The following is a 21130-nucleotide window of genomic DNA, read 5'->3' as shown; positions in this document are numbered from 1 at the left end:
TATTGCTTTGGTTACCTTTGTTGCGCCAGCTGCTGTCACTGCTGCTGTTGCTAAGATTCCTTATCTGGCTGTTACTGTCAAAATAAAGTCAGGTGATGTCAGGTGCAGTCAGTATAATGGATTATACAGTCTCAAGGTTGACTATAGGGTGAAAATGAGAGACAAAGTCAGCAATGCAGCTGGGGCTGAGTAGGCAGATGGTACAGAGTCCTCTGTCTCCCAGACTCCCCAGTGATACTGATGGAATTGTGCTGCTACAGTGGAGACTGTCTAGCAGCAATTCATGACTTGATTTTGCACTTGCCTGTCTCAATCTATTTCAAATAATCTCTTGTCATATGGGATATGTTTTGTTCACTTTTAAAATTTCTGGACCAGAATGAGACATTTTAAGTAATAAAAATGAAGGGTTAGGAGATACCTTAGAAGACCCCCTAGACCAATTAAAGCACATCCTGAATGTTCCTGATACTTGTTTGTCTGATCTGTGCTAAGCCTGTCTTCCCTTGAAGGGTTGATAGATTTTTCTTGACTTTTTAAAAAAAAAAATCAGTCTTGTACTACTCTGCATTACTTGTCATGCAAACAGGTCTGTGAACTAAGCATGATATTATCTGAACTGTTATTAGCACTAGGTAAACTGGAATAATTTTTCTATATGTAAATTATCCCTTAATGTATCCCAGAATGGGAGGAGTATTTTCTAGAGCTGCATGGACATTTTCACCTGGAGGGGTGTCCCTTACAGCATCCATGCGATGCCTCTTGAACATACCTTTCTTGTTTATATCTTGTTGTTACAAAGCTAAGTCTCCTTCTGTGGCTGGACTAGTTTTCCTTTATCATAGTTTTGTTTTAATTGTGGCTAGAAATGTTACTGAGTTTACTCAGCTACTCCTACCATCTTGCTCCTGGAGTGGAAGAAAAATTAATTAATTCAATGTTGGTGAGGGAAGGGTCTTCAACAGGGATGTCCAAACGTTACTTTTTCCATTTCTTCACTGAGTTCATGGATTGTTTTGTAATTATATCCCAAATAATTCAGTAGGCACGTATATTCTAGGTTGCTTATTGTAATTATTAGGCTTCCAGAGGAATGGCTAGGTCGTCTCTCATATTTATATAGTATTTAGTAGATAAGATCTTGTTCTCAGTTGATACTTGTAGACACAAAGAATACAAGTATATTTTATCCATTTATTAATCAGCTGTGTTTTGATTTTGCAGCCTGGAATCCTATTCATTGCCAGCACATTGAATGCCATAATGCGATTAACAAACCAGCTGTGAAGGTACTGCTGTTTCTTCAGGGGTCAAACCCAACTATCTGGGGGATGGGAGGTTGTACTTTGGCCCCAGCCATATGCTCTGGTTGTGTGCAGGTGACCAAGAGCAGGAGCTAAGGGAACAGCAAAGCCTGTTGAGACCAGGGGGGACAGAATTTTGTTCCTTGGCTGCCTAAAGCAAGATGGGTTATTTCCTCCAACTACTGTGGACCAAGTCTTGATATTAAACATGGCGATAGTTGCAGAGTACTTTATAAAATTAAGCTGGTTCTTGGCTAATCCATGTAATTATTTTCCTGAACACATACATGTGTGTAAATACCCGCACAATATTCAGGAAACGTCAGTTATTATATAGGTACATGTTCACCTTGGTATCTTAAGAAAGGGCATACAATGGCACCTACTCTCTAATCCTTTGCTTGGAATGTCTCCTAAAGCAAATAGCAACAAAGCTTTATTTACCCCTGATCCAGCCCTCTTTGAGAGAGGTACATGATGTCTTTCCTGTTTGCACACAGGGTAACAAAGTTAAATAGCTTGACCAAGACTGTAGTGCAATTTGATGGCAGAGTCAAGAACAGCATCTGAAGTCCAGAGCATACTACAGTTAGGTGTACTAATTAATTAGATTTGTATCTAGTTAAATACATAGATATAACCAATTTTCCCGGCATTGGTTCATATACTAACATAATTACATTAGTCAAACTGTTCTTCAGTGAGCTTTTTCATAGGCTATGATACTGATAGGGCATAATGGTGACACCTACCTCACAAGTCCTGTTAGGGACCACTTTTCTGACCTCCAGTCATTCTCCGTGATCCCTTTTCATAGGAAATAAAGCTGTAAGGTGTTGCTTCACATTATAGTGATCACTAGATTTGGATTAATCACTGAGTAGAGCAAAATATCAATGAAATTTACAGTTCCAAGATTTGCCGGTGAAATACCTGAATATTTTTGAATGATCTCTTAGCTTAACTTTGACAGAACCAGTCTTGATCAGTCATCACTCAGAAAAATGCAGTCTGTTGTCTCTTGGATAGATGAATATAGATTTGGTTAACAAAGATGAGAAACATTTGAAGAGGCATTTGTCTTTATTTATAAAGTCTTGCACTTGAAATAGAGTAAGAAACATTATGATTTAAGTGGTTAAGATACTGTGTATGCATACTGCTGTTCATGTTTTCATTAAATAGTACAAAAGACTTAAACAAATGTGTACATAACTGGCTGTTAATTGTAACTGTTTTCTGTAACTGGCTAACATGGAAGGATAAAAGCTAATGCAAGACAAAGTTTGTATATATGCTGTCAAGAGACCTGTGGGTCCATAGTCTCTGTTCTGTCACTGGAATTGTGCTGTATAGTTAGTAACTATGATGACTGAAAATTTGATTTTGCTGAAAGTTGTTACTGAGATAGAAAAATCTAGACTTGTATGTTACATTGTTCTAAGCAATAGATTCTCTAAGTGACTATCTCTTTGGAAAGAAATAAAAAGCGGGTCTGTCATGACTATGCAGTATAAATGTGTAACACTAAATATACTTATTTTTCAGAGTGATAATACTGATACTGAAATATGTCCTGTTTTCTTCCCATAAGCTCTCATTTTCAGTTACATCCCTATCTTTGTTAGAAATAATTTGAGATCCTGTACTGTCAGATGCTGAGTACCGTCTTTCAGAATACTAAATGCTCTCAACACATCTTAAAGCTCTGTTATATTGTATGTCCTAGCATTAATGTGTTGAACTTTTTTAGTGAGCTTCAATTAAAAGATATGTTAAGTCTTTTCCTTCTCTGTGTTTCAGATGTGCATTGACCCATCCTTGTCTGTGGCTTTGGGTGATAAGCCACCACCCCTATATCTTTGTGAAGAATGTAGCCAGAGAATTGCAGGGTAGGTAAACTAAGAGCTGGAAAATGATCAGATATAGACAGTCTGTTGTTCAGAATTGTGGAGTGACATTTTGTTTTGGTTTGATTAGCATATTGTTTATATAGATAACACTGTTGAAATATATGGAGTACACTGCCACACAGTATGAATAAGGATTGCAGAAATTTACCTCACATGGTCAGCATTTGCATCTAGTTTCTGAAAAACTCATCTAGTGAGTTGTTTTAAAGTTAAGATCTCGCAATGAATAGATGCTGTGGGATGCATTGACTGTAATAGGGGAACCTCATTAATCCACAAGTTTTTGCTTATGAAACATTTTTTTGTCCTCATCCTTTAGTTGTCATTAAAAGCAGGACATTACAATGAAAGCTCTTTCACAGAGACTTCATTACTGTTTTGTAGCATGTATTTCAGATTATTCTCTAGGGTATACTGTGAAGCAGCAGACTAAAGAGTTGAAATTGGTCCAGGCTTGTCCAGTACCTGGAGGGAATATAGCCTGAGCTGACTCAAACTCACTTATTCCTTTTTTTAAAAAAATTATTTTTAAAAAATTGCTAATTTAGTTTGCATTACTTCATGAGATCTACTAATAGTTATGGGGAGTTCCAGTCATTAGTTCAAATAGTTCATGTAAATGGATGTAGTTCAAATAGTTCATGTAAATGGATGTAGTTCAGAAGCTATGTGGATTTTTTTTGTCCCCAGTTTAAGATACTTATAACAGCTGTAGGAAAAGCTGTACATATCACCTTAGAATTTTTAAGTCATCACTGATTTAAAGCTGCAGGAAAAAGTAATTTGGTAGAAGCATAGCTTCTAAGGAGACTCACGGAAAATGGTACTGGTACCTTTTTTTCTATGTTCGTCTGTTATTCTTCTATCAGTTCTTAGCCATGACACTTTCAGAGCACACACTATTTTAATTTGATAAATGTATGCCTTAAAAGTAATTTTTTGAAAGCCTGGAACATAGTGGACCAACATCAGCAAAGTGGTAATTTGTAATAAGACAGGCACAACAAAGAGAGGTAACGTAAAGCAGTCTGTAATTAAAAAAACTACATTTGTAAAAAAGCAGCTTCAGAATAATGTAAGTCCTGCCATGTTAATTTAGACGAATTTCCTCTGTGCAAAAATAAATGCGTATATAAATAAAAAATGGAAAGCTAATTAAATATAAAATTTTTATAGGGATCACAGTGAATGGTTGATTGATGTTCTTCTGCCACAAGGTAAGAGGTATTTTAAGGGTAGGTACAAACTAATCATAATTGTACAACACTGCTTACTGATATTTCTTCATATTGTATTACTTGAGATGCTGCGCTCTATTCTAAAGGAATTTTAAAAAAAATTTGAAGTAGCTTGTACTTAATACTGCTTGATGTCCTTAAAGTACTACGAAAAATTGATTCATCTTCTATCTGAAATAGTATGCAACTTTTTATGTGTGAAGAAGCACAGTTGAACAGATCTTCAAATCTTGAAGCATCCACAGTTAGGGCCAAGTTTTTTAAAAGTATCTGTGTCTCACACCCGTGTCCAAATAAGGGGCTAGTTCTTCTGGTAACCTGTGTCTGATCTGACAGATCTTAAAGCTTCTGAAAATCTGTTCTATAAAGAGAAGGCTATAAAGGATATCAGAAGAGGACTTAAAATTAAATGATCCAGTCATTGATCCAATCATTGTACTTTGGCCAGTGATATCAGGAGCCTGATATTTTATTATCTATCAGAATGCAGACAAAGCTTGTTGACTGACTAATCAGAATTTCCTGGGTTTACAAGGACAGTCACATACTCTGTAAAATAACCCTTTCAAGAACAGAACAAAGACATTCCCTCTCTCTTTGTTCTGGAAACTTAAAATGCTTAGTCAGTGGAGACTGTTTTGCTGTCTCTTTTTAGTGGAAATCTAGTCCCGATTAAGAATTTTCTATTTACTTCAGGTAAGTACTTCTTTTTACTCAGCCACCTGTATTTACTGAATCAGATGTTGTCAGGGTGACAGACTGAATAGCTGACAAGTTCTACACTGTTCATCCATATTCACTAATCTTTCATCCTGCATGCTTTCACAGGCAGTGTAGGCACATTGGAGCCATGTCTCCTACAGCATGCCACAGTAGTGTCCTTACAGGTGTACTTGTATAAGTCTGTCCATGACGCAGAAGCATAGGCAGAAGGTGAATGGGATGCAGAGCACACCACACTTAATGCACCAAGGCTGTTATTTCTACAATGAAGTGAAGGATCCAGTAGGCCTCAATATACAGTAACCTACCTCATGCAGTCCAACAGGCTTAGAGGTTTCAGTAATAAATATCTGGAAACACAAATTTAGCCTCAGAGACTTCCTTGCAGCAAGTCCATTTTCCCGTGGCTGCCATAGTAAAACAGAAGGATCATCATTCTGTGTTGATGTTTTGTATGCCTTCCCCTTACAGCTGAAATTTCTGCTATATGTCAGAAGAAGGTAAGATACAGTCATTTTTGTGATGGGGCATGATTTGTTGTTGTGTGTAGTGTCATTCCATTACTATGTGGTGTGTTCTTTCTTGTACCATTCCAAATTTTCACACTATCCATGAATGCATTTGTGGTGGATGGGAATGATTCAGCAGCAAGGTTTCTTTTTGTTAAAACTGCTGATGTTTGATTTGAGTTGTAGGTTTTTGTTGAAGAGGCAATTAGTAAAGCAAATCAATTATGCAGTTGAGCTCAGTTTTTATTTTATAATTCTGCTTATGAAGAGGATGGAGCAAGAGATTAATTTTAAATCTGAGTGTTTATATCTTCTCCTTGAGGTCTTGCATTAATCTTAAATTGAACAAAAATCCTACTGTGAACTATATTTTTTAAAATATATGGATTGAAAGTCTTCAGCGCTTGGCTCTAAAAAGATTGCTGACAAAAAGAATCTGCTTGCAATACATACCAGCTAGTGTGTTTTAATAACATTTTAATAATGACAAATACAATGTATAATATATTCTAGTTCTTATGTGGTAAAGAAAGCTTTTATGTTGGACTGGATTACCAGGTGACAAAAATAAAGGTAGTGCATATTTTGGAGGATTGAATGGTTACCTATAAGGCAGATCCTTACAAAGCATAAACTGGTGTGGCACCATTGACTACACTCCTAAGGATTTGCCTGTTGCTACACGTAATTTAAAAAGACATTCTGAAGTATAAGCAGGAGTTAAGAGAACTACTGTAAATATTAGAGATTGCTCCAAGCCATAAAGTTGAGGTTGATGACTTAACTGTTTGTTTGGTCTGCTCTAAAAGAAGAGCAACTGTGCCATTTAATTCCAGGCCCAGCATTTAGGCCTGAACTCATCTTTCTGGAAGTTCAGTGCCACTTGGCATCAGGAGTTTGCACACAGTTGTGCTTATATATAGTGATTTTGGAAATAACCAACACTTGAGCCAATTGCCCAGTGCTGACACTTATGTGTTTTCAGTTCTGCTTCCTGATACTTGTGGCCCGATAAAATATTTTTTTATTTTCCAGAACTGTAGTTCACATGTCAGAAGAGCTGTTGTCACTTGCTTCTCAGCGGGGTGCTGTGGCCGCCATGGCAACAGGCCGGTGCGCTATTGCAAGAGATGCCATTCGAATCATCACAGCAGTGAAGTCGGGGCAGCTGCAGAAACCCATCTTTATCAGACCTCGCCACCCCCTATCAATACCCGGGAGTGTGGGGCAGAGGAACTTGTGTGTACTGTGGAAGCTGTGATCAGGTAACATGGCAGCTTATGAAGCATAGATATGTAAAGCAGCATCAGGCTTTCACGTAGATATTTCCTGCAAATCTTGTTAAAATTGCTTTTAGTTTCACTAGGATAAGTACAAAGCAGGAGAGCTGACCTCCTGCTCCTTTAGCAGAGTACTGATCAGGTGTGAGTGTTGTCCTCATGGAAGAAGTCAACCTTGAATCCTAGAATTTAACATTATTTTGTTACTGCTTTCAGGAAAATGATGACATCACATGCCTTAACCTCTAGTTATTCTTGATCAGATATTTGTATCCAGTGCAGGAAAGCTACGTTCACTGACCACAAGCTTGTTTTATAGCTTGCTGAAGGAAGCAGAGTTTCATGCTGAACAGAGGGAGTATGAACTAAACCGCAGGAGGCAGATGGGCCTCTCCTCTTCCCATCACTCCCTCGACAACACAGACTTTGATAATAAAGATGATGACAAGCATGACCAACGCCTCCTGAGCCAGTTTGGAATCTGGTTCTTGGTGAGAAATTCTTGCTCTCTTCTCTCACTCCTCTTGCTTTCCTGTCCTTTTCTTTCTGAAGCCTCAATTTTTTCTTTTTCTGCTTCTTGAATTTAGTTGGATACTTTTCTGATTTATGAGCAAAAATGAGTTCTGTGAAGCTGTCATACTTGGAGATTACAGAAGTAGTTTGGGTGGAGCTGCTGACTGTCTCTGAGTCCTGTATAGAGTGTGTAACAGAATTACTCAGTTTTTGACTTCCTATGTTCTATCATCTTCTGCTCACAAGTGCCCCCTGCTGAGTGCCATTATTTTTAACCTTAAAAGACAGTCCCCTAAAGATCTTTCACCTTTCATCTTTCAACATCACTCTCTGGAAGCTCATCTTTCTCTCTTACCTCTGAATAGGCTGGAGGAGTCTAACTGGGCTGCTTTCCTTCCTACCTTCAGATTGGTCTAGCTGGACCAGGCCCAGTCATTGTACTCAAGCTAATTCACTTGGTGTGGGATGACAGAATGAAGCCCTGCTTGTTCTACCCCTTACAGTAGCTAGCAGAGAAAATAGCAGGGCTGCTACTGGCTAGTTCATGAACAGGCCAGGCTGGAGCCTGATAGATCCTCCAAAATTGGGTTCTGCAATTCTCCTTAAGGAGAATTTTCCTTCTCAGGCTCTTTCCTGTTCACCTTGAGCTCTCATGCTCTGTCCTCCTCAGTCATCCAGTGATAAATGGGGAGCAGTAGGACTTCTCATCCATCATCTAAACAGAGATAGGGACAGCAGGGTGGTAGGTCTAGACTCTCATAATGCAAAAAAAGCTGCTCTGCTCTTTCAGGTGACTACCTGAGTAAACTTTATAGTCTACTAATAACTTGTGGGTTTTGTTGTTTAACATTGTTTTAGACTTAAAGCTTTTTTTTTTTTAATTTATTGTGCTATGTTCATCTATTCTGTTTCAAATGATGTTTTGTAAAGACTGAAGGCTTATGTTTCCAGAAATAGAACTGAAGTAAAAACAGAACAGGTTTTGTTACACTGTACATGTCTCACACTTGACATTGAGAATCTGTCTTTATATGGTAGGGAGGGTGAACTCACTGACTTCATTCTATTCTTATAAAATCTCTTGATCCCTCTGTAGTGAGTATTGCTAGAGATGACAGCACAGATTGTGAGAAATAGTGGGTTGCTCTTTTCTTTCATGAAATGATCACCTTTTATCTAGAAACTGGACAGAGCTCAGGAGTTCCTATTTTAAAAGGCTGCCAGCTGATACTGCCTTTGAGTTAACACTCATCTGAGACAAGCACCAGAAGTGAACATCTTAACTTCAACCTGCAATGAAGTAGAACATTGAAGGCTCTACTTTGAATTGGCAAGGATGGTGTTAACTGCCTCATTCCAAGAAAAAACATTGAAGAAAAGCACTTGTAAGATGGGTTCTGAACTTTTCTGGTGCTGTCACCAGCTGTTTCCCCGAAAAATGAAATGAATGTTTCTCCTTTGTTCACTTGCTACAAGGCAGCAATCACTGGTTTCAGGTTGCCAAGTGCTGAGAGTATGGCTATCACTAGGAATTGGCAACAAACAGCAGATAGGTGGTTAAAGGAGCGTCCTAAATCTCCTGTCATCTCTTATTTTCCATTCTTTGGATTTAGTGCAGCAACCTGAATTGAAACTTTGTCTTCTGTCGCCAGAAGATATCAAGAGCTCAAATAGTAGGTAATTAAGGGCTTAGCAGTGTACCTGGTTTGTGAACCAGTGTGCAGACTTGGTCTCAGATTTGTGACAGTTTTACAGTGCAGACATTGTTCTAGAAAGAGTCTGGAGGAGAATAATATTAATTATTATGTGAGAATTTTTGAGGACTTGAAACTCATATTTCCACCCCCAAATGAGGACAAAAAATCAAAATTGGAATCTTTTTGCAACAGAAAAATCACTTATTATATTAAGTAGACATCTTTAAGACTTTTGAAACTCATCATTTGGTTTGTCTTTTTATCTTGTACATTTTATATATGTGTGTATGTGTATTGTGTATTTTACCAGTTATTCAGTTTGTCAAAGCATTCTGTATTGATATTTTCACTATTGAAACTAAGAAACGAAATATTAAGTGCTTGGTTTTTTCCCTCTTACTGTTATTTTTTGGTTTGGAAATGTTTTGTTTATTGACCTGTACCAAACTCAAAACTGATCAGCTCGTGTGCCTTCTTTGTAATCTGCATCCTTGTGTCTCTGAGAATATGTAAAATATAGTAAGCAAACAATTTCATACCTTTAATTCTAGAAATGAAACTTGATTTGTGTTTCTGTCTTCAAGGTGAGCCTTTGCACTCCCAGTGAGAATACACCCACAGAGAGTTTAGCAAGGCTGGTTAGCATGGTATTCCAGTGGTTTCACTCTACAGCTTACATGATGGATGATGAAGTTGGTAGCCTGGTTGAAAAGCTCAAACCCCAGTTTGTTACTAAGTGGCTGAAGACTGTTTGTGATGTCCGGTTTGATGTCATGGTTATGTGCCTCCTTCCTAAACCAATGGAGTTTGCGAGGGTAAGAATAATTTATCTGAAGGTTCTTTTATTTGCCACAGAGATTAAAGTCTTTACATATAAAGACCATTTCTCCCCCAGCTGTGTCAAGGCAAAAGAAATCTCAGTGGTTGAGGGAGTGGTGGAGTTCAGGAATTCTTCATTTTCTCAGCATTTTTTGTTTTACTGTGTTAGAGTCCAGGGATTATTTACAGCAATATGAAAACAGGTTGGAAGAGTATTACAGGTATTGAAAGATACTGTACATTTTGGATAGCTGTACATTTCCATTAAGCTGCTGAAGCATTTAAGCTTGTCTTTAGTAAAAGCTATCTGCTCCCAGATACAAGCCTGTCCTTTACTAGTCTGGTTTACTAATTTTTCTCTGTTCTTTGCATTCTTCATCTCTGCAGCTGTGAATTAAGGTTCATGAAATCACACGTGTTGTAGCTGGAAGGAACTCTGGACATACTGATGCCATGTAGCTTCAGATACCAAATCTAAGTGACTCAGTTAAGAGACTAGTTTGCCATGGTTCGTCTTACTGCTGAAGGGAGAAAAAGACTTATCTGTCAAGTCATTCAGGGTGCCTAAGTGAGACCACTGCTGGAATCGATTCTAGAGTCTTTCTTTCTGTCCATTAATTATAAAGCAGAGTTTGCCAGTTAACCTGGATAGTAAAGACAGGAAACAAGGTCAGGGGTGTGAATATTCCTCTACAGAAAATGAAACATCATCATGAAAATAGAAACTTTATATTTGTGATTTAAGGCTTTTTTCTCATTTATCACTGCCAATTACAGCACATGTGCTTTTGTAAAACTTTCATTTTGTGACCCTCTCATGTCAAATGTCCAGAGGACATGCTGATTTTGTTTCCTGAAATAAAGTGGCTAGACTAGGAAGAGCCATAAAGACTTGATGTGATCTATTACATCATCAGGGATGAAGTGTGCATCCATGGATTTGGTGTACATGTGCAGACTGTATGTGTGTATGTCTTACTCTGAACCATTGTTCTGAAGATACACCTGGCTATGGGACAATTGGAGGGCAGCTGAGGGAATTTGAGAGGTGGATGGATGCTTTGAATGTTAGAATTGAAAAGATAATGGCTTTGAGACTAAAGGGGGAAAGAAGGACTGAACCTCATGGTGTAATCTGTTATGGATCTTTTTCTTGGATACAGCCCCTTTTTTGAGTTTTATTACCCCCACTGCAGTACTTAAGACTAGTCTGACAACTTGCCAGATTTGCAAGGATTCACTAGAACATGAAGACAAACAGCCATGAAATTAGCTGTGATGAATGGAGAAAAAATAGTTTGTTGGCTGAGATTACCAGTAGTTGCTGCCAAAACAGCAGGCATGTCTAGAGCCATTAGGAACAGCAGATGTGAGCCGAGGTCAGTTAGAATAATTAATCTCTGTAGGCCAGTTACTTTTTTACTTAGAAGTATATTTTTTGTCTTCCATCACTTAGAACCTTCCCACAAAAAAACCCAAAACAAACAATCACAAAAGAACACCTGGTACAGACCAAGTTTTTCAAAATAAAGACCCAGCACTGTAACAAGTTGTCCAGAGCAAATAATTGAAGGTGCAAGTTTGACCAAACAAATCTGTCCCTTGCTGAGAACTGTAAACAATGAAAGGTTACTCTGCGTCATGGCCTGGAGGTGAGCAAACTTCATCTAAATCTTGGACAGTGCTTTTATGTACTATGGGTCAAATAAGAGAAGAAAAAAACGATGCAATCCCCATGGCTGAATTCTGAATTCAGGCTGGAAGGTACTGATGATCACCCCCCACAATTTCCTGGCTGCAACACACTGAGCAGATTTGTGGTGCTGAGCAAGTTACAGGGACTAGGAAGTATTGCTCATCAGTATGATTCCTGGAAATACCCACAGGTTGGTGGATACTGGGACAAATCGTGTAGTGCTGTGACCCAATTAAAAGAAGGGCTGAATCGAATCCTTTGCTTGATTCCATACAATGTGATAAACCAGCCGGTGTGGGAATGTATCATGCCAGAGTGGTTGGAAGCTATAAGGACGGAAGTGCCTGATAATCAACTGAAAGAGTTCCGGGAAGTGTTGAGGTATGTAGACATATGTAGGAACCATTCTGTCGTAGCATATGTTGATTGTTGAAGGTTTTAGCACAATAACATGGTGACAACAAGTAAAAATGCCCGTGTGCAACAGGCAGCAGTGAGCGAACGCGTCTGAATTTTTTTATAACTTGTATGTAGACTAAAGCACTTAAGCTTTGGGAAAGTTTCCTTTTATTGCTCCTGATAACCTCAAATCTGAATCAAGAGCCAACTACATGGATGCTTCTTTGCTGTGAGCAGGTCACATTTTCAGTGGTTTCCTGCAGTGTGGTGGAAGACACATTTTTCTCCTCCTGGCCAACTGCTGATAAGAAATAGTGAGGATTAGTAGAGCTGGCACTGAAAGAGTGATGATTTGTATTGATTTAGCTAATATCTTCCCCTGTTGGGCAAAGAAAACACCAGCATAAGAATGGTGGCTGTCTAAGCCATAATTTCATGTCTGGTCTATGCGTTTGACAATAAAACTTCACATTGCCTTTAAACTGATGAAGAGGCTCTGAAAGTGACTGTAAGTTTGTATTTGTAGGTATTGATGTCAACTTTTTTTGGTGTAGATATGGAATAGTGGTGGAGTGGTGAGATGAAAAATTTTACAATTTTTACATTGGATGTTAAAAAAGTCAAGACAGGTGGTATCAGCAATGTAGCTCAACTCCTGTGGAGGGTGAGGGTGCAAATAGGATTACAGAACATCATCAGTGCTGGTACTGAGATTGCCTTTCTGCCATTTTTCTGTTATGTCTCACACAGTGTATGCCATGGTGACTCAGTGAGCTGTGTTTTTGTTCTACTTTTCAGCAAAATGTTTGACACTGAACTTTGCCCTCTCCCTTTCTCAATGGAGGAGATGTTTGGTTTCATTAGCTGTCGATTCACAGGGTATCCATCCTCTGTGCAAGAGCAAGCATTGCTTTGGCTGCATGTAAGTGTCTTCTCTTGACAAGTCGTGCTGAAAGAAAAAGAAAAAAAAAAAAAAAGAGGGGAGAGGGGAAAAGGAGCCACTTTTCCAAGATCACGGAACCTTTCTGCCCTTTGCTTAGCCCCAGAGTAAGGATGACTGGTAGACAGATCACAGGAAACTTTGTTACTAGCCCATCATGGGCAATATAATGGAAGCCTGGAAACTCCTTTTTACCTTTGAATGTCAGTTGTGTCTTTAGGGCCATTCAGCGGTCTGACTTTTTGCCAGCAGTAGTTTTTAGTCTCCATAGAATTTGGTCTGTAGATTCCCAAATTAATTCCAGACTCCAGAAACAGCTGTAGTTGTTCCTGTGTATGAAGAACTGAATTAGACTAGGGCTGTACTCATCAGGCTTGCTGCTGCTCTGGGCCTTTTATGCTCTATTTGCCCACAAAGCTGGCATTCACCCAGTGTTCTGGGTGAAAGCTACAGGGACAATCATGTCAGCTTTGGGCAGTGAATTCAAAAGGATACAAAATTTTCCACGGCACCTGAGCATAATACCTGTATTCTTCATTATCACTTCTATTCTGTTGAGGGTAATCTTTGTTAAGCCTCTGCAAAGACCAATTTTCCTGATCACTAGCAATTTTTGGGTATGCAGAGTTTTCAAGTATGATTTTTGTAGATTTTAATTCTCCTAATAATATTTAATGAAAATATGAATGAACTTGTATTTGTCTGAGTGTTAGTGACAAAATAGATGATGAATATTCCCTCAGTGATTTGCAGAAAACCATCCTGTCACTATGTTGACACCTGTAGGCTACCATTCTGACTGAATTCTCAGAATAAATACAAGAATTCAGTTTTAAGTAATCATACATACAGTCATAGTTATTCATCCAAGTATTGGTAATTTTTTTTGGAACAACCCCACATCCCTGTGTGTTTGTGCATAAAACTGATCTCAAGGCGCACTAAGCAGATGCCCACAAAGATTTTGAAAATACCCTTTTATTGCCAGTTCCCTAAGTTTGCAGCTGACCTCATTGAATACCAAAATGAAATATATGGAACTTGATGAACTGAGGATCATATGATAAAGGTGCTTATGAAGTAGCTGGCATTTTTTTATCAAACTTGAAACTCATGCTTTTTTGTTTGTCTTTCCTTAGGTGTTATCTGAACTAGACATTGTTGTTCCTCTTCAGTTATTAATCAGCATGTTTTCTGATGGAGTTAATTCTGTAAAAGAGTTAGCAAATCAAAGAAAATCAAGAGTCAGTGAACTGGCAGGAAATCTTGCAGCTCGGAGGGTAACTCTTATTTCTCCTGCTTATATTTTTGCTTAGAACAGTTTTACTAATAGAGCACATGTGAAGAATTAAGAAGTTGTCTTTCAGTATGGCAACATTTGATTAGAAACACTATAAATTTTGAAAATGGAAGAAAATTGGTATGACTTCTTCAATTAATACAACTCTATCACATGGTCAGTGTAAAGATAATGCGGATAGGAACTGCAGAAAAGCTGTGCAGTTTTTCCTTAGTAAACTGTTTTGTTTGGGTTACGTTTGGAATGATTTTGGGTTATGTTTGGAGTGTTTTTAGTATCTTTTCTGACCATTTTCATTCTCTGCACCTTCTGTTAATAACCGTCGACAAGTTCTTGTGGACAACTGGTAACTCAGAGTGAGCTTTTGTATTCTAGTACAGATTTGGTAGGCATAGGTATGTTTTGGAAGGGTGACAGCAGAATTTATTTCTGTTTCCCTGCATTATTTTTCGCCATCCAGGAGATGCAAAGATTGATCTAAAAGTCTGTCAAAGGCTTACGGTCTGCAAGAAAACATGTACAAATCTGTAGGTACTACACATACGTGGACTGATGTAAATAACTTCCAAGTAGTCTTGGATGAAGTGCTTCAGGGACAGCAGGAATAATAGTGTTTGAAAGATCAGATCTTTAGATTTAAGGAACTACAGCATCTAGGCTGTTGATTCCTGACAGGTGGTCTGCCTGTCTTCTGATGTAGCTCATCAGAGAGCACTCCCACACCTAGCCCACGACCACTTACAAACTAAGCTGAAAAAACAGTCAGACTTACTGGCTGGTCTTTCAGACCATAGCTGGCCTAAAAGTAGTCCTCATGTCATCTAACTGCGTATCTCCCTACAACACTTAGAGGTTCTCACGGTGTTCCAGCTTCCTTACTGTGGTGTGGATATAAATCAGTACAGACATGCACATCTTGTTACTGTTGTGTCTAGTTAATTTCCAGCTACCTGTAGCCTTGGTATAGTCTTAGTTACACTGTTCTCTTGAGATACCCTCCTTTATTAGCCTCTTACTATTGAAGTTCGTATGCCTGGATTATGGAGCAGATCATTGTAACCTGATGGCCGCTTTATTGCCTGCACCAAGTTTCTGTTTGCTTTATGACGTTAAAATTCCTCAGTAGGAATAAGGTAATGGATGTCAGCCACTTAGCTTAAGAGAATCTATGCATCTGTGCAGAATATGATTCCTGTATTTCTATCATATTTTATCATTTAATGGCATTTAAGGGACACGTATACATTTTGAAAAAGAACTACAGAAGGGAATAGTAAGGCTGTCAAAGTTCTTGCCATTTTCTGCAGTTTTGCATAGAATGAGATTGCTTAAATGTGTAGCAGTCATTTGGATGTGTTGAATCTTTATGTCTTCAGGTAAGCGTTGCTTCTGACCCTGGGCGCAGAGTCCAGCACAACATGCTGAGTCCTTTCCCAAGCCCCTTCCAGAGCCCATTTCGGAGTCCAATACGCAGTCCTTTTCACAGCCCTTTCAAGAACTTTGGACACCCCAGTGGAAAGACAATTGATTTTGACTGTGAAGATGATGAAATGAATCTTAATTGCTTCATTCTGATGTTTGATCTCATCTTGAAGCAGGTACTCGCATTGAGGGGACACTGAAGTTCTGCAATCACTTTTGGCTCTCCTTTGATACTGTATTGAGTCCCTTTCTACTGAGGGACTAGCATGAAGTATATGACATTTAAATCCCTCTACAGCTGCCTTTACCCATATAGGAGTTATAGGCTCATGTTCAATGAAGAGAAGTTAGATACCTCCACACTCATCTTAGGTAGCTCATGTGAGTGAAAGGAACTTCTTGGAGATCTGTTTATTTCTACAGACTAGAAGCAGAGGCTTGTTGATAGACTTGGATTCAATGCATATTTTTTGGATAGCTGAATTTGTACATTGTGAATCCAAGGCTGAATGTTTTGGATAACTGTCTGCAGGTAGAATTAATGGTTCTGGTGTTTGTCTGTTTACTCTAGCTATTCGACCTTGGTCCTTAACACCAGTGGTAGTTTAAAATTGTGAGTTCCAGGTTTATCTCAAACTCTTTCCAGTACTGTAATATAACACTAGCAGAAATGTGGGAAGAGGTAGAAAAGTTAATGCTCTGGCTTTTAAAAATAAATAATAAATCCTTACTCTTTTCACTCTCTTTCAGATGGAACTTCAGGATGATGGTGTCACTTTGGGCTTAGAGAACAGCATTTCAAAAGATATAATATCCATCATAAACAATGTGTTCCAGGCACCGTGGGGTGGTTCTCACACCTGTCAGAAAGATGAAAAAGCAGTTGAATGTGGTCTGTGTCAGTCCAGCATTCTGTGTTACCAGCTGGGTTTTGAGCTGCTGGAACAGCTTGCTCCAAAAGAAGAAATCAGGCTTGTGGTAAGTAGAGAAGGAAAGGACCTATGTTATTGGTGTGCTGAAACTCCTCTTCCTCATTTTTTTCATTACATTGTGCACAAGGGAGCAAAGCTACATTGACCTTTGGTGTGGAGGATTTGGGAGATTAAAACAAAATGCCATTAAACTGTAAAATTTCATAAGTTTGATCTGATGAAAAGAAGCCAGGGAATATGACAATATTCATCTGGTATCAACTCTTCCCCCATCAACACTGAAGTGCTGTCTCACTTTGCAAGGACACTCCTGTGATACTGGGTCTTAAATAAAATGTGAAATGTTAATATTTAGTGCTTTTCATCTTTTAAAAGATGAATCAATATTTTGAAGTAATTAATGATTTTGAGTGAATCAGTTGTCAAGTGAGCAAGCCTTAGTTGGTGCTTGATTGTTGAAGATGCTGTGCACTGTTGAAAAATAGAATATACTTCAAGTTGAGTGTCCAGCTTTATCAAACAGTTATGTACTCTCCGATCACTAGTTGTCATTAAGGTCCTCTGTAGCTCTGCAGAAGAATTAAAGCATTACCTGTGGTGTGATGAATTTATTTTCAGCTGTATGTCTATTGTACATAACTGCTCCATCTGATAGTTCAGAAGACAGTATCGTTCCCCTTAGTCTGAGTGCTTATTTACTGTGGCATGGTAGTGGCAGGATGTTTATTAGTAGTTTTTTTCAGTGGTGGACATAGTGATGCCTTTTGATGTGTAAAAGTTTTGGAATTCCACTTGGATGTGTATGCTAATTGTAGGTATTATTCATGTGGCATTCAGTAACTTGTGTTAAAAAAATCATCTCATGCCCTTGCTACTTTTTGTCTGAGGTGAGAATCTGAACTGCAAGTGGTGAAGTCTTTTGCGTACTTGGGCTTTGTACTATTTCTGGGATCCACTGTGTGATTTATAACTTAAAGGTCACAATGACAATCTGTAATCCTGGGCTCCTGGCCACAGGCAGAAATAACTCCAGCCTGGTCCTTTTCTTAATGTAGCAGTGATTGAGTAGCTCCTGCCTCTAAGCCTGTAACTCTACAGTAGCATAGGGAAATTGCCCTGCTCCTGGCTGTTACTCCTGTGAGGCAAGGATGACAAGTTTGGTGAAACCATATCCCTGTGATTGGATCTACCAATACAGTTTCTGTTAAGTGGTGTCACTTAAATCACTTGAAACAGTCTCCTTGTTAGTATGCATTTGCCGATGCAGCATTTTAGATATGCAGGTGATTTGAATGAACAAGTGTATGCAGAACGAGACAGTGTCTGCCTTGTTTGAGCTCAGCTTATCACACCAAATGTAACTCAAAAGTAGGATACAGCCTTATGTATTTAGATAACATCAATAAACAAATTTAACTTATTATATTCTTAAAGGAGCCCACAGATAACCTCGAGGATAGTCTTCTGTATACTAGACCTGAGTTTATTATAGGAACTGAAGGAGAAGAGGAAGACAAATTGGCACCAAAACATGGAGAAAACCCGGGAAATCACACAGAGACCACAGAAAATGCTGGTAAGTGGGGGTGAGAAGGTTGAGTATTTCAGTAAGGCTTTAAATGAAACCCTTCTACTCATACAGAATACAACTTTAGAAGTAGTCGTTCAGGTCCAACAATGCACAATCACTTTTTTCTCAGGCATTTAATTTTTTCAACATATTAATTAAATAGGAAGTCTGTATTTATGCTGATAGAAAGTGTGGCGCTCTCCAAAAAGTTTTAGAAGAGATCTTGGCTCTTTGAACATATAAAGAAGCAAAAAGATTCCATGCCAGATTCTATGCTGTTGTATCTTTACTGATTGTAGTGTTACTGTGGCTAGAATTAATTTATCACTCAGCACTTTGACATTCTTTAGTTTCATTTTGAATCCACAGATGGGAGAACCTTAACAACATTTTATGTAACTTACATTTTTAACAGCAATAAAGAATGACACAGAAAGAAAATTTTGTTATCAGCAACTTCCAGTTACCTTGAAGCTTATATACACTATATTGCAGGTAACACTGATTACTTGTTTGTTTAGTTTGAATTTTTTGGTTAAGTGGTGCCATTGTTGAGAGTAGTACATCTGCTTACACAGGAAATGTCAAGATTTGAAGAACCAGACATTCTTTTTAACATGCTTAACTGTCTGAAGATCCTGTGTCTTCATGGAGAATGCCTGTATATAGCAAGAAAGGACCATCCACAATTTCTTGCCTATATTCAAGATCACATGCTGATTGCAAGGTAGGTTTTTATTGCATATTTTGTCTTCATGCTTCATTGATTCTCCAACTATACATTTGTTGTTGGCATCAAAGAATTTGTAGGTTTAGTGTGGAAAATTAACAAGGGGACATAGGGAAGTGTGGAAAGGTTAAGGAACTACATACGGGCGCATTGCACTGGCTAATTAAGAAGTTGCAAATGAAACCAAGGTACCCTGCATTGTCCATCTTGGCTACTCATGCACCACTTGTCTTGCAGTAAGTCATAGTTTCTCATATTGAATAAAAGCATTGTCTGAGACTGAGGCATCTTCCCTGACTCTACAAAATAAAATGAAAGATGATGTAGGGAGAGATACACAGTTTATAGGGCATTAAAGCTGAGAGAACAGCAGTATTGCACCTTATTTTTAAGCGGTAGAGGAAGTTTTTAATTTAGAATCAGAGCAAAATATGTACATTTTAAGATTCTCTTTGGAGAAGGGTATTTCTGAAAAAAAAATGAATAAACATCAACATGTGATGTGCTGAAATAGTGTGTGTTCATCAGCGTTTACAGCTGCTCTCTATCGGTTTCATTGATGATACTGTAGGGTTTTAGCAGACTAGAGAATCTGTCCTGAATATAAACACCAGAAAATTGCGAACACCCAACAGTCATTTGTGTTGCCAAGACAGTTCATGTGGCTTCTGTGCTAAAGCTAGTCATGCTGAAACTGCTAATTTGTAGCACAGATAATGTTCCATGGCAGTTGTGGCTTGAGTTAGGCCAACTGGTCAAATGTGAAGTGTTTTAATGTAGAGGAATATTTGAATCTTGATTTTCAAGAAAACCTCCTGTAGTTGAAGATTTCCAAGTAGCTCTGGTTTCCTGCCAGCAACTCTGTAGTATTCACATAAATGCCCAGGATGGCCCATAGAGATTTCTGTGGAAAGTGCTTCCCACCAATGCAATGTAGACATGTAGAAGAAAGGATGTGAAGGGAGTGCTTTTATGATCAGGCTTCATCTTTTTGGTCTTTCCAGCTTATGGGGAGTTGTGAAGTCTGAGTTCTCTCAGCTTTCTTCCCTGGCAGTCCCACTTCTTCTTCATGCACTTTCACTTTCCCATGGAGCTGACATTTTCTGGACAATCATAAACAGCAATTTCAACAGCAAAGATTGGAAGATGAGATTTGAAGCAGGTAGGCCCAAAAAATGTACACTATTTGCTCTTTTTTGCTTCACTGAAGAGGCAGAGCTTTCTTTGTTGTAACTGAGGAGACCTGTAAGACATAATTATCTTTTTGCTGCTTTGGGAAGTTTTGGAGATCATCTGGTGCAAAACTATGGTGCAACAATGCAGTAAAACAGAGGAGAACATGAGACATTTTTGATAATGTAAAATTAAAGTTGTAACACTTGCCAGCTATTTTTTTGTTGTTACTTTCTTAGATGTTCATATTTCTAGGAGAGGTATATTAATCAGGACATAAAGAAACCATTGCCTAAATTAATATGCATATTTTCTTTGTCTGGGGGCACGACTGCTACAGTGGAGAAGGTGGCTGTGTTGTGCAGATTTTTGGATATTCACTCTGTGACAAAAAACCACCTACTGAAGTACTCTTTGGCTCATGCATTCTGCTGTTTCCTGACTGCTGTGGAAGATGTCAACCCAGCAGTAGCTACAAGAGCTGGGCTATTACTTGACACAATAAAGAGGCCAGCTCTACAGGTAGGTTCATTATATGGGAAAAGTACATTCAAACAGGAATCCGAGTTTTCACCTGAAGTTCAAAGCAGTTTAGGTGTACAGCATCACAGTCACAACTAACTCCTCTTCAGACAAGCCTTATGGGTCTTGCAGTTGACACAGGCACCAATAGCCAAGGGAAATGATACTGTCCTAGCTCCAACTTAGAATCAGAATCATTTAAGTTGGAAAGACCTTTAAGATCTTCAAGTCCAACAATAAAAACTTTGATTGCAAAGGATTACTATTGCATTTGAACTGCTATCATAGAAAGCTCTAAATGTTTTTTATTTTTTTAAGTTTATTGACATTTTTATATTTAAAAAAAAAATATTTCTAAGTCTTATGACACCCTGCTGACCTGACAGTGAGGAAATACCTTCAAGCATAACCAAACATGGTCTTAATCTTTTCAAGATTTACTTAGGC

The 21130-nt window shown here is 38.4% G+C and overlaps 1 protein-coding gene across 11 annotated transcripts in view; it reads left to right on the top strand.

Moving 5' to 3' along the window:
• Positions 1 to 21130, top strand: part of UNC79 (unc-79 homolog, NALCN channel complex subunit) — a 112428-nt gene that overhangs the window by 20426 nt on the left and 70872 nt on the right. For 10 of the 11 annotated variants that reach the window (XM_026849014.1, XM_026849019.1, XM_026849018.1 and 7 more), the window contains 17 exons: positions 1228 to 1292; positions 3111 to 3199; positions 4397 to 4437; positions 5653 to 5681; positions 6726 to 6955; positions 7290 to 7461; positions 9765 to 9995; positions 11886 to 12076; positions 12893 to 13016; positions 14174 to 14314; positions 15711 to 15932; positions 16507 to 16734; positions 18123 to 18264; positions 18674 to 18753; positions 18837 to 18985; positions 19993 to 20150; positions 20502 to 20683. In XM_026849014.1, the coding sequence (XP_026704815.1) occupies positions 1228 to 1292; positions 3111 to 3199; positions 4397 to 4437; positions 5653 to 5681; positions 6726 to 6955; positions 7290 to 7461; positions 9765 to 9995; positions 11886 to 12076; positions 12893 to 13016; positions 14174 to 14314; positions 15711 to 15932; positions 16507 to 16734; positions 18123 to 18264; positions 18674 to 18753; positions 18837 to 18985; positions 19993 to 20150; positions 20502 to 20683 (2474 nt within the window). Of the gene's footprint in view, positions 1 to 1227; positions 1293 to 3108; positions 3200 to 4396; positions 4438 to 5652; positions 5682 to 6725; positions 6956 to 7289; positions 7462 to 9764; positions 9996 to 11885; positions 12077 to 12892; positions 13017 to 14173; positions 14315 to 15710; positions 15933 to 16506; positions 16735 to 18122; positions 18265 to 18673; positions 18754 to 18836; positions 18986 to 19992; positions 20151 to 20501; positions 20684 to 21130 lie in introns of those variants that run through there. The other variant, XM_026849022.1, reaches the window with a different exon arrangement.

This window comes from Athene cunicularia, assembly GCF_003259725.1.
Source record: "Athene cunicularia isolate RWA chromosome 5 unlocalized genomic scaffold, athCun1 chr5_part1, whole genome shotgun sequence".
In the NCBI taxonomy this organism is placed as follows: Eukaryota; Metazoa; Chordata; class Aves; order Strigiformes; family Strigidae; genus Athene; species Athene cunicularia.
This window is presented reverse-complemented; position numbering and strand designations above follow the sequence as displayed.